Below are 19,128 nucleotides of genomic sequence, written 5' to 3'. Positions count from 1 at the left end.
AAACAACAACAACACCAGAATCTCAATCTAAGTCACAGAGTGACTGATTGAGTGGGATACTTTTGGGATCATCAAGGGCAATCCACATGGTTTGAAACTGAGAAAGAGGCCCAGAAAGAACTTGTCAAACAGTTAGTCAGGCCTGTTCATTCCCTGGTTTAGTTCTTTTTTCCCTACACCATGTGACCTCCCAACCTGCCAAACTTCTCTCACATGTAGGAGGTTAGAAATAGCTCTGAAAAATACATTTTAGTTTGGTTTCAAGGTTTTGAAGAGAATGCAAGAATCTTCCATTTTGGGGGGGGTGGGGGGGAGAATACTGACTAGAAACATTTGCTTTCATGGATATGCTTAAGCCAGGAAGATTTGAAATGTAAAGATATTAAAGACAAAAAAATCTTTCCTTCAATGCTACATTAAATATTTAAGCATTTGCCAGAAGGGTAGTTGGAACAAATAGCAAATCAAAGCCCATGAACTTCATATTTCAAACCTACAGGCAAAGACTTTAGAACACATTCTTTTATGTGATTTCTATGATTTATAGACAGCAAGATATTAGATTAGAGAAACTGAAGCAATGCATAGGGCGTAACTCTCCTGCTGTCACCCCTCCCTCCGAACAAACAGCTATTTCTATCATTTCCAGATGGTTCTATGATCACTATGTAAACATAAGGGAGGAAAATTCACCAGAAATAATGCTAAAAATAAGAAGTCTGGACTTTCCTCCAATTTTAGTTGAGCACTGAAAACAAGAAGCTTTCTCATCTTCCATTCGTGTGTGTGTGTGTGTGTGTGTGTGTGTGTGTGTGTTGCTGGGGATGGAACTCAGGGCCTTGTACATGCTAGGCAAACACTTCACCACTGAGCAACACCCCAGCCCATCCTGTGTTCCTTTTTAGTGCTACTTAACAGCACATACTCTATTAATTTACATAAAATTATTTCGAACAGAGGATGTGAAACAAATTAAAGGAAACATAGGCCCTCCTGTGTTTGCAGCAATCCTACATGATAATGAATGTGGACTGAAAGATATTCATAGAATGTTGAATTTTCTTTTTTTAAAGGAATATCTAGAAACATAAAAATTTTATGTTTCTAGCCCCATTCTAACAGTGATCATATGGTTCCTTTAAATTTAAAACTATATCTTTGAAAAATGTTAAAAAGCAAAGAACACACCAAAAACTTAGGCAACACATGTAAAAAAGCCAAATGGAACTACATTCAACTTAAAATTTTCTGCACAACAAACGAAATATGAACTATATATCCTATAAAGGGTTAAGAGTCAAAATATAAAGGAGCTTATAAACTCAATAGCAAAAAATCAAATAGCCTAAATAAATTTTGGGGAAAGGACCCCAAAAGATATTTTTCCAAAGGATACATACAAAAGACCAACAGGTATGTGAAAAAATGATCAACATCACTTAATCATCAGGGAAATACAAATCAAAATCCCAGCGAGACATCATCTCATAGGCCATGGGATGACTATTATCAAAAGGACAAAACATAAGGCCAGGGTATGAGGCAGACAACACTTGGTACATGCAAATTGGTATAGCCCTATGGAAAATAAAAATTGAGGTTCCTCAAAAAATTAAAAATAAAACTACCATATGACCCAGTAATCCTCTTCTGTGTGTATAACCCCCCAAAATAAAAGCAACACCTCATACTACAGATATCTGTCCTCTTATGTACGCAGCAGTACTATTCACAATTGTCAAGTGAAAAGTCAACCTAAGTGTCCACTGTTAGGTGAATGGGGTAAAGAAACTGTGGTGTGGGGCTGGGGATGTGGCTCAGCGGTAAAGTGCCTAGTAAGTGTGAGGCCCCGAGTTCAAGCCCTAGCACTGCCAAAAAACATAACAAAACACAACTGTGGTGTATTCTACTGTATAATGAAATATTATTCAGCTTTTTAAAAGAAGATCCTACCATTTTCAACAACATAGATAAATCTGGAGGGCATTATGTTAATTGAAATTAGCCAGACACAGAAAGAAAAATACTGCATGATCTCTCCTATGTGTGGAATCTTTAGTCAAACACAGTTTTCTGTATCTGTGGGTTCTGCATCAGTGTATTCAACCAACTGCAGATCAAAAATATTGCAGGAAAAAAAGTGTTTGATGGGGATAATGATGGTACAGTGTGTACATTCACAGGTGCTATGGGTTAAGTCTCCAGCACCACACACAAAATTAAATAAAAATAAAAGTGTCCAAATTAAATATGAGTACCTTTTGTAGTCATTATTCCCTAAAAGATACAGTGTAACAACTATTTACATAGCATTTACAATGTATTACATATTATAAGAAATCTAGAGATGATTTAAAGGAAAGTTTGATTTTTTTTTTTGTACCAGGGATTGAACTCAGGGGCACTTGATCACTGAGCTACATCCCCAGCCCCATTTTATATTTTATTTAGAGACAGGGTCTCATTGAGTTGCTTAGCGCCTTGCCATTGCTGAACTTGTGATCCTCCTGCCTCAGCCTCTTGAGCCACTGGGATTACAGGCATGCTCCACTATGCCCAGCTTAAAGTACAATTTGAATAACTCTGATTTGTTTCCCTGAGACCAGAAGTGTTTCCGATTTCAGAGTTTTTCAGATTTTGAAATATCTGTACAGACTTTTTTTGAGTGTCATGTTAGCATTCAAAAAGTTTCAGATTTCAAAGCATTTCTGATTTCAAAGTTTTTGGTTAGGGATGCTCAATCTGTGTAGGGGAAGATGTGCCTAAGTTATGAGTAAACAACATGCCATTTTTATCCAAGGGCATTTTAGTACATGGGTACACTAATATCTCCTGGATATTTTTAGATAGGCTCTCAATTCTTTGGGGAACGTACCCACAAGTGAATTTGCTGGATAGCATGGTAATTCTAATTTTAATATTTTTTTTTTCCCCTGTAGAACAAGGGATTGAATTCAGGGCCTTGCTAGGAAAGTGTTCTAACAATAAGCTATGTCCCTAGCCCTTCTTATTATTTTATTTTGAAAAAGAGTCTTATTAAATTGCCCAGGCTGTCTTTTAAAATTTTGATCCTTTTGCCTCATCCTCCTGATAGCTGGAATTACAAATGTGCATCATTGCATCTTTTAAGAAACTGCCTTACTATACCATTTTACATTCCTACCAACAGTGCACAAGAGTTTCCAGTTCTCCACATCCTTGCCAACACTCATTATTTCCTATGTTGGGTTTTATGATACTGGGGATTGAACCCAGGGGTGCATAACCACTGAGCTACATCCCCAGCCCATATATTATATATATAAAATTAGAGACAGGGTCTTGTGAATTGCTAAGTGCCTTGATAAGTTGCTGAGGCTGGCTTTGAACTTTTGGTCCTCCTGCCTCAGCCTCCCAAGCTCCTGGAATTATAGGTGTGCGTCACCACACTCAACTGTTTTTTAAATTTATTTAGTTGTAGTTGGATACAATACCTTTATTTTACTTACTTATTTTCATGTGGTGCTGAGGATTGAACCCAGCCACAACCCCAGCCCTGGGATTTTTTTTAAATAGTGGCCTTCTAACGGGTATTAGGTGGTATCTCACTATTGTGAGATTTGATTGGATTTCTCTAATGATTAGAGATTCTGAACTAATTATCTCATGTGCTTTTGGCCATTTGTATATCTTCTTTAGAGACATGTCTATTCTAGTCTTTTACTTATTTTTTTAATCAGGCTGTTTTTGTGTTGTTGAGTTTTAAGAGTTTTGTATATATTCTAGAGCTCTGTCTGATAATAGGATTGGTAAATACTTTCTCCTGTTCTGTCGGTTGCTTTTTTCACTCTTTTGATAGTGCTTTAGATGGACAGATTTTAAAATTTTTCATGAAATCCATTTTATTTACTTTTTCTTTTGCTGCCTATGTCTTTTGTGTCATTATCTAAGAAATCATTACCAAATCCAATATTGTGAAGATTTGCTCTATATTTTGTTCTGAGAATTTTATAATTTCATGTCTTACATTTAAGTCATAGATATATTTTGAATGAATTTTTATATATGGTGCCAGCTTATGATCCAACTTTAATCTCTGGTATGTTGATATCCAACTTCCCCTGCACTATTGAAAACACTGCTTTTTCTTCATTGAATAGTCTTGACAACCTTATCGAATATCTATGCTGCTATACATGTCGGTTCTGTCATATTCCTGATATCAATGATGTGTCATATTCCTTCCATACAACCAACTGGCAGCTCACTCCTAAACACACCTTCTCCCAAGGTTCTTATCTTTTCCAGGCTATGCCATTCTCCTAATCTCTACCTCTTGTATATATAATCCATCAGACTTTATAAAACATAAATGAGACCATGTCCCTTTCTGCTTAAAAAAGTTTTTACTATCCACAAAATAAAGTCTTTAGAAAGACATATAAACTGTGACCATATCTACCTATGCAGCAGAAGTACCATGATATGATGTCCTCCCCCTCCCCTACCACTTCTTATCTTGGTGGTAAGATCCTCCTTTTAAGATTCATATTAAAATTGAACTCTTCTGTGAAACCCACCCTCACTCCCTGCTTCACTCTATCAATTCCTCTCCCAAGATCGTATATACTTTCTACAGTACATACTAGTTTTGTTGCATCTGTGCTATACTAGAATTTTCTATTAGTGTCTTTCTTCTTCTCCATACAAAAATGGTGAACTCTTTGGGGGCAGAGAGTTTGTATTTTTTATCTTGGTGCCTTTATTACCTCAGCACAGGACCTAGAATATACAAGGTAGATAGTAAAGGTCTGGAAGATAGATGAAGGAAAAAAAAATGAATGAATGGGGAAAAAGTATCAACTGTAGATCATCATGAGAGATGATGATCCTCACCACCTACTGAGCAAGCCTGCCTTCTCCATCAGAGCTTCCTTCTCTCTTGCAGCTCATACAGTTCTGTTCATGGGCTTTCTTGGCTGCTTCACATTTCTAGTCTGATAAGGCAATCAGCCAGCTCTATGTGTGAAGGGGTTAGGAAGGATGAGGGAAAGGGTGGTGATTTCCCTAGTATTCTGCCAAGCTCTATTCCGACATTCCTTAGTAACTTCTTGGCATTTCCACTATGAGGTGGCACACTGAGCACATGTTGTAACCTCCCTTTCCTGCCTCAAATCCTTAGAAATTTGAAAATATCTGAATAAAAATCCAGAACCAAGCAAGAGAAGAAGTGGTAAACTAGACACTCTGAAGACTTCCTGGTGGGACAAGATTAAAGACAAACATTAATGCCTAACAATGCTTCTTAAAAATGAAAGACAGGAAGGTGGTGGATACCAGGAGCAGCAGGGGATCCTGAGGCAAACTCCAGCAGGATATACTGGACTCTTGCAATAGAAACATTTAAGCCAGTGTCCACGTCTGCATCCTCATCCGGAATGCATAGTCAGGCACTGGGTGTGGGCCCTTGGGTCTGAGAACCTCAGCAGTAGCCAGAGTTACTGATAACATCCAAGAACAGGGAGCCTCCAAGAGCAGAAGATCAGCCCCTGGCACAACCACCTGGCAGCTCCTGCACCTCACCTTACAAGAGCCATCTGTTGTACAACTGACCCGAGCAGCACACCCCACCTCTTCTCCACTATTAGGTGGCAGTAAAACAACATTCCTGATCAGACTAACAGAGAATGTCAAAAATAAAAAATGAGCTTTCAGCTAAGAATCACCACATATTTGAAGAATGCTAACATCAAGAAAGAGAGTTATGCAAATCAGGCAATTCAGACCTTTCAGATACATGTAATTTATATTCTCTGAGAGATTTAAGAGGCTATCATCCATGGGGGGGGGGGGGAAGAGCTAGATTTCCTAGAAATTAAAAAACTTGCTTATTAAATAAAAAAGTCAATAGCTGAGCCAAATAGCAGGATAGACAAAAGTGAAGAATAAATTAAAACAGAACACTGAATTGAGGAATTCTTTTAGAAAGCAGTCCCAAAGGGCAAAAAGATGGAAAATAGTATATATACACTATACTACACACACACACACACACACACACACACACACGTAAAATTAATATGGCAAATTTAGAAGTTCCAACATTCATGTAATAGGAATTCTACAAGGAGAGAATAGAGAGAACAAATCATAAAGACTACTCAAAGAAAAGAATAAAAGAGAACAATTTCTTAGAACTTAAGAAACTCCTGTTCCCCTGGGCCTCTCATAGTGTCCCATGCCGGAGCAAACTGTGGCCCTGAATCACTGTCTGGCCTCTGCCTGTAGGCTGCTGGCACTGAAGTGGGTTGCCCAGTAGGAAAAAAAAAATTAAAAAGAAACATATAAGTGTTTAGATTAAAGATATAAAAAGTACAGTGCAATACAAATAAAAAAGGACTGTATCCTAATAAAATTCACCAATCCTGGGCTGGGATTGTGGTTCAGCAGTAGAGCACTCGCCTAACACGTGGGTTTGATCCTCAGCACCACATAAAAATAAATAAAATAAAGGTATTGTATCCAACTAAAACTAAAAAATAAATATTTAAAAAAAAATTCCCAAATCCTCCTAGCCCTAAATCTGAAAAGCAACCAAAGCAAAAGAAAAACCAACAAAAACAGATCACCTTATAAAGGCATAAGAATCAGATTGACTTCACATTTTAGCAGGTAATGATAAATACCAAAAATACAATAGCTAAAAAACATAAACAACCCAAATGTCTATCAACAGGTGAATGGATAAACAAAATCTTGTATACAAATACAATGGAATATCAACTTTAAGAAGGAAGAGAATTAATGCATGCTAGAACTAGGATGAACCTTGAAAATGTCATGTTAAGTGAAATAAGCTGGACACAAAAGGACAAATCTTGTTTGAGTCCACTTATATAAGATAGCAAGATCAGGCAAATTCATAGAATCAGAGGAGAGAGAGGAAGAAATGGAAGTTAATATTTAATGGGTACACAGTCTGTTTGGAATGATGAAAAAGTTCTACAAATGGATAGTGACGATACTTAGATAATAATTTAAGTGTATTTAATGTCACTGCATTATACTCTCAAAAATAGTTAAAATGATAAATTTTATGTTATATATATTTACCACAATTTTAAAAATTAAAAAAGTAAAATATCTAATTATCATAGAAGAAATTAAAAGAACAAAGATCTGCATCTAAAAATATGTAATACACTCAAATGGTTTTATAGGCATGATCTACCTAGATATCATAGGACACTATCCACAATACATAATTAATTCCTATTAATCAACCAAGTATGGTGGTGCAAAAGCCTTCAATCATAGCTATTTAGGAGGCTGAGGCAAGAGGATCACAAGTCCTAGGGCAACTTGGGGATCTCAGCAAGACCCTGTCTCAAAATAAAATATAATTAAAGAGAGTTGAGGATGTAGTTTAATGGGTGGAGTGATTGCTTAGTATGTGTGAAGCCCTGGGTTCTCAATCCCCAGTATCATAAAAGAAAAAAAAAAAAGAAGAAGAAGAAGAATTCCTAAAAATTAAAACACACTTCACCAAGGAAATGTACATGACCAATCATCAAAAGGAAAAAACATTAGCCTCACAGGTAACCCAGGAAATGAAAAGCAGAACTAGATACATTTTTCTTCAATCAGACTGATACAAATGAAAACTGATAGTATCAAATATTGTTGAAAGTACAGGGAAGTCGGCAGTCATGTCCTTACAGGTGATACTATAAAAATACAAAGCTTTTTTTTGAGGCAGGGGAATAGGAATAAGTAATAATTATCACAATTTTAAATGTATAGAATCTTGTGACTCAATCTATTCTAAAGAAATACTTGAATATGTATGAAAGGAGGTATATTTTAAAAATTAGGAAAAATCTAGTGAAATGAAAATGGTTAAATAATCTGTGGAATGTTATACTCTGGAATTCCATGCACAGAATGAGTTAGATCTATACATATTAATGTGGGGAGGTGGACCTAAAATATGTTGCTAGGTTGAAAATGAAAAGCAGGTTTCAGAACAAAGTAAGTAGTACAAAGGCATCTACTTAAAACAAAACCACAAAATGCAACTATAGATTCATGTAAATGAACAAATAAAAATCTGAAGGGCCAGGTAGAGGGCATGTGCCTATAGTCCCAGCAATTTAGGATACTGAAGTAGGATGATCAACTTCCTGGAGTTGAGGCCAACCTGGACCACATAATGAGACTCTGTCAAAAAAAGAAAAAAAAAAATTTCCAGAGGGATAAGCATTAAATTCATAAGAGTCACTCTATAGGAAGAGTAATGGGATTTGAAGTACAGTTAAAGGAAACTTAAATCTCATTTGTGTTTTTGACTTTTTTAAATGAAGGAGAATGTACACATGAATTACTTATATAATTAAATATAAAGAAATTTAGGAAAAGGGAAGTCTGGCCAGGAACAGTGATGCTCACCTATAATCCCAGCATCTCAGGAGGCTGAGGTAGGAGGATCGCAAGTTCAAGACTAGCCTCATAACTGAGAGAGACTATATAAAAAATAAAAATAGCTGGGTATGTAGCTCAACAGTAGAACACCCCTGGCTCAATCACCAATACAGAAAAAAAAAAGGAAAAGAAAGAAGAAGAAAAAAATCTGCTGCAGTCAGGCCTTACTAAAAAAGAGATTCGAACATGATGGTTGCTGCCCTTTCATTTCTTCTTTGCTGCAAGGAAGGTTAGAATTTGTCAGTCACCATGATCTCTTCTTTAGTGTTTTCTAATAGAAAAGGCAATGAATTAACTACACCTCACCCTCCTTTAGAAGCCTCATATTTCTTTGCTATAAGCATCTATCTTTCTTCTTATTGGATCTGCATTTGAGATTAAAAAGAAACAGTGGTAGGAAGGAAAGAATAAAGTTAGAGAGAAAGTCATAATTTTATCATATCTGAAGTTCTGGTGGCATATTTTCTAAAGATTGTCACAGTAAGTCTGGGGATGTAGCTCAGGGGTAGAGCATTTACCAGGCATGAGTGAAGCCCTGGGCTTGATCCCAAGCACACACACACACACAAAAATTGCCCAGCCATACATCCCAGCCTACATGCTCTTTTACCAATGTGACTTCGACAGTTCTCCAATTGAGCAGGTAAGGGAAGAGTTCTTTCCTCTTGAACCTTGAAAGCCTTGTGGCTACAGCAGAAGTGATGCTATGTGGCTTTCAAGGCCAAGTTCTCTTGGGATGCTCATTCTTGGAACCCAGCCATCTTACCATGAGGAAGGCCAAGCAGCCCACAGAGGAAAACAGGGATCCCAGTCCACACCTGAGTGAGCTCCCAGTGACAATGAGCATCAATGTATCAGCCATGAACTTGGTTCTTCCAATTCCCTCTCATGCTGCCTCAGCTGACACTGCATGGAGCACAGAGTTCTCACTGAGCCAGGCCAAGTTACATGGACAAAATAATTGTTTTAAGACAACAAGTTTTGTGATTTTGTGATTATTTGTGACAAGAAAATAACTGGGACAGTTTCCTTCACAAATGTGGACACTAAGAATTTTGCATATATACAACAGTAGCTGTCTGACACAGGTAGCTCAGAAGACATTATAAGTGGCATTACAGGGGGATCCCAACATCACACAAATTTAGATTAGATAACAACTGAGGTTGCTTCATACAATAAGATTCAACCATGAGCATGTAGAGCTCAGCGCTTAAGCACTTCCTATGCCATCTTTTCTCAAATGAGGACCTTTTCTTCAGTGACATTTTACCTTTCAGAAAGCTGCCGGATCTGTGGAATCCCCATATACTTGTGGAAGTGTTCCAGAACATTCATTACACCCTGAAGAAGATTAGCAACTTCTCCATACTGTCTGCGCCTGGTCATGGCTCTGCAAGGAAATTAGAAGTTGAAAATTCTTTAAAAACAACAACAAAAAAAACCATTAAGGACACGAGATATAGATATAGACAAAATTGCTCTAGCTCTAAAATATACATCAACTCAATTTAATAAACATTTGCCAAATGCTGGATGTGTATGGTGCTGTGTTCTGGGTGATTTTGAAAAAAAAAAAAAAAAAAAAAGATGTGGCCCAAATCCTCAAGGTGACACCATTCAATAAGGGAGAAAGTCAAGTACACATGAAAATAATTGCTAGATTAAATAGAAATACAAGTCATGTGTTACAAATGGTACAAAAATGTGTGAGTAGATGGATTCTCACTAGGTGGTGGGAGGAGAATCTTTGTCAACTTGAATCTGGATTTGCACTGGGCATTATGGGATTAGCAGGGTTTTAACAGAGATAGAGATGTTACTATCTGAGGATTGTAGCATATGGACAAACCACACTATCTTTCAGGATACACATCTATATACATTTACAGGTTAAATCTGTATGTTTTAAGCCAATATAAGCAACTCTGTGTCAGAGATGTCCACTTTCCCTACTGTAAGGTTAATGAAGCTTAAATAAAAGATGCAGATAAAATCAACAGTTACACACAAGGAAGTACAACTATTAGATCTAAATTTTTCATCAGGGTTGTTCTTTTACACTAAGTGTATAATTTATTATTTTCCTTCAGGGGCATTTGAAAAGGCAGGCTCAAGTTCAAGCCAAGGTGTTATGTTGCTACCACTGGACACTTGAGGGAAGGAATATCGTAAACTGTTCTTCCAGTCCTGCTGACTTGTTCTCTGGCTGATCACTCCTTGCACGAGAAAAGACTAGGGATTCCTTGATGTCCAGGCTACACCCAGGAGTGCTCCAAAGGAGTCTGCTCTCTCTTCTTTCCTTCCATGCCTTCCCTTATTCCCATCATCCCAAGATTTTGGATACTGTATCAACATTTCTGTGAAGAGGCTCTTTCTCTGTCCTTTAAGAAATTACACTGAGGGGCTGGGGATGTGGCTCAAGCGGTAGCACGCTCGCCTGCCATGCGTGCGGCCTGGGTTCGATCCTCAGCACCATATACAAACAGAGATGTTGTGTCCGCCGAATACTAAAAAATAAATATTAAAATTCTCTCTCTCTCTCTCTCTCTCTCTCTCTCCCCCTCTCTCACTCTCTCTCCCTCTCTCACTCTCTCTTTAAAAAGAAAAGAAATTACACTGAGGCTAGATCAGAGGAAATTCTCAGCCTGACACAGACTGTAGAGGTAAACTGAAATGCTAGAGAAGGAGAATTTGGATGGATCCTTTGCAGTAAATAACCAGCTCCTACTTTCAAACCTATTTTTAAGGTACTCATGTCTCATTCCCTCTATCAGCCAAACAGGAAGCTTCTGTCTTTGGAAAAATAAAAAAAAAAGTGGGAGGCTGAAGCAGGAAGATCACGAGTTTAAGACCAACCTGGGCAACACAATAACACCCAATCTTAAAAAGAAAAAAAAAAAAGAAGATGGGTTGATGATACATCAAAGATCTGTTTCCAAAGGTGTCAGGTGACAGACTGTGCAACTCAATCCAATACCAGCAGGAAAACTTTCCAAAACATAGGCTGCTGGGAATGATTCTGGACCTGAATCACCCTGTCTGCCATAATGGTATAGCTCACGTGTGAATCCCATTCTTGGAATCATTCTCACGTACATTCTGGATCACCCTCAGATTCAATTGCACCTCACTTTTTTGTAAAATTTTGAACAATAGAAGCAAAAAATGGTGTCTGAATAGGACAGAAAGTGGGCAGGATAGAGAGCCTTTCATGGTGGGAAGAGAATAAACCTATGAAGCCATTTTCTTTATGTGATGGATTTCTTGTGGGCCCCAAAGAGAAGTCTACATTGCTTACTCAAGGGAATCCACACCACCTGCCAACATGTGCAGGTGGTTTAGCGTCGTGATTGAGGTGGTCAGGTGTCGTTTGGCATGATCTAACTGCTTGATATCACGGGTGATTTCTTTGACCTAAATATTGAAAAACAACAGAAGAGAAAAGAGGAATGTTAAGAAAGTTGTTAACACTTCTGTGAGCAACTCCACAAGAAAATAATGCACATGAAGCAAGGAAAAAAACCTTCAGATAGCCCTGGAGAAATCACAAATATCCTCACAATTCAAAATCAAAATAATTTCTAATCTGCCCCTTTAAATTTAATTTGGCATTTCTTCAGACTTTATATAACAGGGTTACAAAACCCTCAGTGGTGAAAAATAAGTTAATTTTATTTGTCACCCTCAACAAAATGACCCAAAGAGCTTATAGGGTGCAGGAGCCAAGTTCAGCACATCTCCTTTTTTTTGTTGTTTTTAGTTATAGATGGACACAATAACTTCATTTTTATTTTTATGTGGTGCTGAGGATCGAACCTAGGGTCTCACATATGTGAGGCAAGCATTCTACCGCTGAGCCACAACCCCAGCCCAGCATATCTCCTCTTGAATAAGGTCAAAACAGTGTGACTTCTGCCTGCAGCTACTGGGTTCAGCACAAAATGGAGAGTGAGGCAGCTAGTTTTACTGAGATGGTCTTTACTAATGGAATTAGGGTTTATTGGTTGGTCTGCAGCAAAAAAAAAAAAAAAAAAAAGGCTTTCAAATCTCAAATTTAACTCCTGTAACATGAGCTTAACATGGAGCATTGTAAGAGAAGAGGGGCTTTAGGGAGCAATAAGGCAATCTGGGGAATAAAATTCTGAGAGTACTGCTCTAGCAGGCCTGAGAGAAAGAGACTCTATCTAGGAAAACAGGTGTACTTCAGTCACTGGGAAAAGTGGATTCAACAGAGAAGGTGGAGAAGTCCTCCAATTTTACTGACACCTAAATGAACTCTTTGACTAAACCAAGGCCATGATAACTGAGAAACATTCTTTTTTTTTTTTTTTTTAATTTTTTTAGTTGTAGATGGTTTTAGCTTCAATCCTAACATCATTAGGGACTTTAACTGCTATGTTTAAAGTCATAGTCATTAGTGTCCCTTCTCATTCTCTGCACTATTCATCAACCATTAAATCCTGACTATTCTTCCTCTGCCTAATCTCAAGAATCTATCCCTTACTTTCTCACTGCACTCACCAGAGCTGGCCAGTTTCTGCATCCCCAGGATCTCCTTTACTCCCATTACATGTCCTGTGCTGCTTTAAACAAACTGAGCTACTTGCTTTTCCCTAAACACAAGCCTCATTGGTAGAGCAAGGGGTGCTCAGGTCAAACTTACATGAGCCGATTCTGCAGAACTGATTACTCATGGTTAGTTTACCCTGTTTGTTGTCCATGGGCATCCAAACATGATATGCTAGATTTTAGAGTTAGGCAGGTCTAGGGCTAAATTCCAGCTCTACCACTTTTCAACTCTGTGTCACAGGCCAAGCTTCTTAGCCTTACCAAGTCTAGGTTTTTTAATCTATAAAATGATAATCGTCAAAATAATAATGATAATGAAACCTAGTCCATAAGATCATCAGGAGGGCTAAGTTAGATTGCATGTAAAAAAGAAGTGGCATTGGGTCCAGAAATAAATCCACACATTACAAATCAACTGATTTTTGACAAAGATTCCAGGAAGACACAATGGGAAAAGACAATTTCTGCAATGGGATAACTGGTTATTCACACACAGAAGAATAAGACCTTGTGTCTTACACCATTCATAGAAACTAACTCAAAGTAGTGAAATCAAGATTTAAATATAAGATCCAAACTGTAAAATAGATAGAGGAAAATAAGAGGAAATCCTCTATGATATCAGTGTGGTCAATTATTTTTTGGATATGGACCCAAAAGTACAGGCAACTTTTACAGGCAAGTAAAAATAGATAAATGGGATAACTACTGAACAATAGTTCTTAGACCCTGATTCGGCAACAAAGGAGTGTGAATGAGAGAAAAGAAGTAAATGAAATGAGTCTCATTGCTCTGGATATGTGGGGAGTCAATTTTTGGACATAATATAGGGGAGGATAGCATAAGTGGAGCCCGATTTTGTTTGTTTTGTTCACATGGTTAATATTGGGTTTTGAATGTTACACTGACCTTGCTTTTCTGGAATAAACCTCATTTGTTCTTAGGAAAAAAAAAAGGGAAGTGGCACCCTAGGTATGGTGGCACCTGCTTGTAATTCCAGTAGCTCAGGAGGCTGAGGCAGAAGGATCTTGAATTCAAAGCCAGCCTCAACAAAAAGCGAGATGCTAAGCAACTCAACGGGACCCTGTCTCTAAATAAAATACAAAATAGGGCAGGGGATGTGGCTCAGTGGTCTAGTGCCCCTTGGTTCAACCCCTAGTGCCAAAAAAAAAAGGAAGTGGCACCATGCTTGGCACAAATACCAGTTCTCTCCTCATTCCTTCCTCCTCTTCTCCTTAGCAAAGCACTGTCCAGGGAAGCAAATAAGACATCTAATAATGCCAGACACAGCTTATTTGAATGACAGGTCATTGCATGCCCCATCTGGAAGAGGAAGCATAGTCCAGAATAGCAAATTAGAACCAGAAGATGATTTATGAGCAAAAAATGAGTACAATAAACTCTAGCAAAAGTTGCATTTGACACGTCACCTAATAATCACACTTCAACAGCCCCTGGTAGGAGGTGAGTGTAGTTCACTCTTTGGAAAGGACCATAAATCCAAATCCCCAGTACTCAGTTCTCTTCATATATTTAATTCTCACAATAACCCTGTTGACATAGATGCTGTCATTCTTATTTTATGGTTGAAGAAACTGAAATCCAGATGCATCATAATACTTAAAATTTCAATCCAGGAGATTGCATCTCAGTGTCTCCATGGAATAACAATGGTGACTGCTGATCTTTGGTCAGCAGAGTGACCATCTGAGTACATCCCAAGAGACCACAAATTTGAGGAACAAGAACTTAATTAAAACTATAAGTATGTAAACTGAGCAGGGTGCACCCCATCTCCCAGATCCAGGACCAGTTTTAGTGTGCTACCAAGTTACATATCATCATGTATCTTGATTGAGAAATATGTGATATAAACAAATGCTAGAGAAAAACCATCCAAAATGACTAGGAAACTATTTTGGGGAAAAGAAGAAAACTTTTCCTATTTAAATATGGGAATGAAAATATAGTGCAGGAGGGACAGTGAGTCACGATTGTCTAGCAGCTCCCCTTGAGTCAGTCCATAATGTACTCACAGGGACTTGCCTGAGAGATGTGGATGACTGTGGCTGGCAGGAAGTGGGGGAAAAAGTTCATTAATAACCATGACTGAGAGAGAAACTAACTTCCTCTGCGGATGCAAAAAAGCTAGGAGGAAACCTAAACTCACCATTTGTTCTGATTTTTCTGCTTTGTCTTTGATATCTTTGATTTTGCCAAAGAGTTGTTGAATAGCTTTCTGGGCCTCTTCAAGTGCCTAGATGAGAGAAATAAATGAAAAACAAGAAGCAATGCAAGACAGCACCAATCACTACATCATAATCAATTCCAGCCTCAAAAGAAAATTACCATAAAGCTATCTTGATTCACTGTACACATGCTGACAATTTTACTGTACCAAAATAGTAGTGAAATAAGAGTCTAGAATTTAGATATAGGCAAATGCTTGGGACTCTTACCAATCTGCATCATAAAGTTTTAATTTAAAAACTAAGCCATTTTGCTCTATTTTGGTGATTACATGCTATTGATGACAACAAATAAACAGGACATGCACATCTGTGCGTGTGTGTGTGTGTGTGTGTGTGTGTGTGTGTGTATGCGTGTGCGTACACGCACAATAACCTTCAAAACCTGTAAAGAGATAGAGGTGGCTCTAAGTTAGGGATAGGGAGAGCTCTGGATTTACAAAGTTCCAGGAGACTGTGTCTTAAAAAAAAAAAAATCAGCACTGTGTATGGGGGTTCCAGTATTGTAGCAAACCTTGAAGACAACCATAGTGTTGCACTTAAAATACCAATGAAATGAAATTAGAAAGGTACACTTGAATGGTGAGCCAAATGTGTTTATGGAAATAAAAACCTATAAATATGGATGCTACACATTAAAACTAAGACAACCCATAGTATCTTTTGTGAGTAAGGACAGCAACAGGAGGGAGTTGGGAGGGTGTTAGTGCTACATACTTGTAGAACACATGCACTGCACTGTCCCTTGACTGAGGATGACCTACAGCTGAAACACTGCTCTAAGTTCCTTGGCAGCTGGAGTGCCAGCCACACCAGGCAGCATTTCATTCACTTCTTCACTCATTCAACAAGAATATACTGAATATGTCCCATATGCCAGGGAAGGAAAGAGAAGACAAGAAAGCCGGGGATTGAGCCCTCAGGCATTAACACTGGGAAGTCAAGAAGAAAAGAACAAAAGAAAAGAACAAAAATGCAAGAGGAAAATCATGAGCAACGTGAGAGAAAACTAAGGACAATGATGTCACAGAAGCCAAACAAAAGTGTTTAAAGGAGGAAAGGAGTGATTGTATCTTATGTTGTAGAAAATTAATGTAAGATTAAGATAGAAAACTGCAACTGAACTCCACAAGGAAGTTGCGTGCTGATGACCTTGACAAGAGCAGTTTCAGTGCAGTGCAGGAGGATGGAAGCGGACAGTGCCATGATGGAGAGAACAGCGATACAGAGCAGGGACAAGAAAATGATGACCTGTAGGCCAAATTCAGTCTGCTATCTGCTTTTGCAAGTAATTTTTTTGGGGGGAAATGGCTCATTCAGGTATTATCTATGATTACTTTTCACCCTAGTGAGGATGGTCGCCACAGAGACTATATGGTCCACAAAAACTGAAACATTTACTGTATGGTCTTTAACAGAAAAAGTTTGCATTATGCCTACTATAAACTACTTTTCCAACAAGTTTTTGCTATGAGAAGACAAGAAAATGGAACAATAGATGAGTAAAGGAATTTTTTTTTTTTTTTTTTGAACTGGGTACTGAACTCAGGGACTTGCTCAGGCAAGACAAGTATTCTACCACTGAGCTATATCCCAGTGCTAAAGGGAGTAATTTTTAAAGATAAGAGATGCCTATAAATGTCTGTTATATAAATCAGTACAAGAGAAACTCATTGCAAGAGGTACAATGGAATAATTTTAGAAGGACTTTTTAATAATTTTCTTGCATTGTCTAAAGTGTAAGGATTAGCTGTCTAACAAGAGTTATATAATCCTTTGAGTATACACCAAGGACATGAATAGCTTTCTAATGTGTCCTATAATTAAAGCACTCATCCATCCTAGTTTAGCCAGGACAGTCACAGTAGATGACTACTGACTCAGTATAATTACTAACAACTCCCTCTCACTGTCAAAAGTGATGTTGTTAATAAGCTATATGGTCACCTTGCCTACAGCATCAGCCAAAGCTACAGCATAGCTGGAATTCCACAAATTTTTGCCAACTGATTTAAAATACCACCAGGGACAGTGTTGCATGCCTGTAATTCCAGCTACTCAGGAGGCTGAGGCAGGAAGATTGCTAGTTGGAGGACAGCCTCGTCAATTGAGTGAGAACTTCTTTCAGAATACATTTTAAAAAGAACTGGTGGTGTAGTTCAGTGGTAGAGTGCTTGCCTAGCAAGACCCTAGGTTCAATCTTCAGAACTGAAAAGAGAAAAAAATGAGCCAATCATACAAGTGGCAATGCTGAGATTATTGCTCTGTATGAAGTGAACTGACACCCATCACTCCCCCTAATTTCCGGGATCAATTACAAGCATTAGTTCAAAATCACAGCATCACACTTGCTACTGATACAATCTATTTGGCTAATATGGAGTCTAATGCCCTAGATGTTCCAAGGGTGTCAGTAAATTCTAAATCCACTGAACACTTCTAAAAACTGTTGGGTTATATGAAAAAGTACCTTGGAGACCTTGCAGGCAACTGACCACTAGAAAAGACTGATCTTCTTGGGCATGGCTTGCATAAAATTCTGTGATATTGCAGGTCATGTCATGTTATAGTGACGTGCTGACATAGCCAAACATAGTGACGTGCTGACATAGCCAAACACCCCGAACACATGACATTCAGCCAGGAAGGCAGAAAGGGCTAAGGTCTATACTTAGATTTCTAAGTCTAAACAAGGACACACCATCCTTCCTAAGGGAAAGAGTTCTATCTCTATTCCCCCCTTATTCTCAATCTGGCATCCTACCAGAACTGTCTCCACTGAAAGTAGCACTTTTTTCCTCCAGCAAACAAATAAGACTCACACAATCTTACATTTCATAGTCTTTAAGAAAGATAAACAGTCTGCCAGATTACAGATTTTTTTTTTCAGGCTGGAGTACTTTTGCTTTTTATAACAATGTACTAAATTTGGTGAAATTTAATATAATTCATTTTCCAGAGTCAAAAAGTTCCTTGAAGTATTCATTCTATCAAGAAAGTCCATTCTCATAGACACCCTAGTTTTGATATCTAACCTCTAATAATCAATAACACAGAGAAGAACATTTTGTAATTGGAAGAATCACAAGAACTATAAAAGGATTTTATTTTTAAAAAATACTAAAATACTTTTACTACCTGGGTAATCAGAAAATGTGCTGAAAGATTGATTCTGGCATTGTCCCTAGACACTCTTTAAAATAAAATGTAGCTACTTTCCATTCCAAACTAGATGTGGACTAAAAACAGAACTAATTGCCCCAAAATATCTGCTTTCAATCTACTCTGAATTTCTCCCTCTACATGGACTTTCTGAATCATGCACCGATGTGTGGCTGCAGCCTGCATCTGAGGGTGTTATTAGGCAGCACTTTCTATGGTGGCCCTCTTTAACTTAAAATCTACATTCAGGATATGAAAAGCAACCCACTGAGCTAGCTTCCAAGTCTCGGCAAAACCAATTACAATAGCTGTTTTTTCTGTGCATCATTAAGTGTATCCCTTACTCTTAATTTTCCTTGCCTTCTGAAGGAGCCTCTGAACAGGCTCTCAAGCCACACTAGATCATGTTCAAAGAAGATAAGCATATGGGATCTGGCCCAGGCTCTACTGCTTTCTTCTCCTCTCCATACTTTTATTTTCTGAAGACCTGTTGTTAGCCTCCTGTGTAGATAAAGGGGCTCTGAACCAATGGAAATGCTTTAAGAAATCAACATTGCCTCTAGTCTTAAAATGCATCTAATTTTGAAGTTTGCTCTGTCAAAGAATTATATTGCCTTTATTCTGTGAGTCCACAGGCAGTCTTTCAGAGATTTTAAACTGAGATCCTATTTGTTTTCACTGCAGG

The 19,128-nt window shown here is 38.0% G+C and overlaps 1 protein-coding gene and 1 non-coding gene across 2 annotated transcripts in view; one reads left to right on the top strand and one right to left on the bottom strand.

The window, feature by feature from the left end:
- The window catches only part of Vps53 (VPS53 subunit of GARP complex), a 151,799-nt gene that overhangs the window by 102,745 nt on the left and 29,926 nt on the right, over positions 1-19,128 (bottom strand). The window contains exons 5-7 of the mRNA XM_076869888.1: positions 15,203-15,289; positions 11,762-11,877; positions 9,734-9,853 (exon numbers count right to left, since the gene is read on the bottom strand). Of these exons, the coding sequence (XP_076726003.1) occupies positions 9,734-9,853; positions 11,762-11,877; positions 15,203-15,289 (323 nt within the window). The remainder of the gene's footprint in view (positions 1-9,733; positions 9,854-11,761; positions 11,878-15,202; positions 15,290-19,128) is intronic.
- Positions 6,163-6,297, top strand: LOC143411086 (small nucleolar RNA SNORA42/SNORA80 family). Its single transcript, XR_013092803.1, has one exon. It is a non-coding gene; the product is annotated as a small nucleolar RNA SNORA42/SNORA80 family (small nucleolar RNA).

This window comes from Callospermophilus lateralis, chromosome 11 (genome assembly GCF_048772815.1).
Source record: "Callospermophilus lateralis isolate mCalLat2 chromosome 11, mCalLat2.hap1, whole genome shotgun sequence".
Classification (NCBI taxonomy): domain Eukaryota; kingdom Metazoa; phylum Chordata; class Mammalia; order Rodentia; family Sciuridae; genus Callospermophilus; species Callospermophilus lateralis.
The sequence above is the reverse complement of the archived record's forward strand: the minus strand, read 5'-3'. Positions and strand labels throughout refer to the sequence as shown.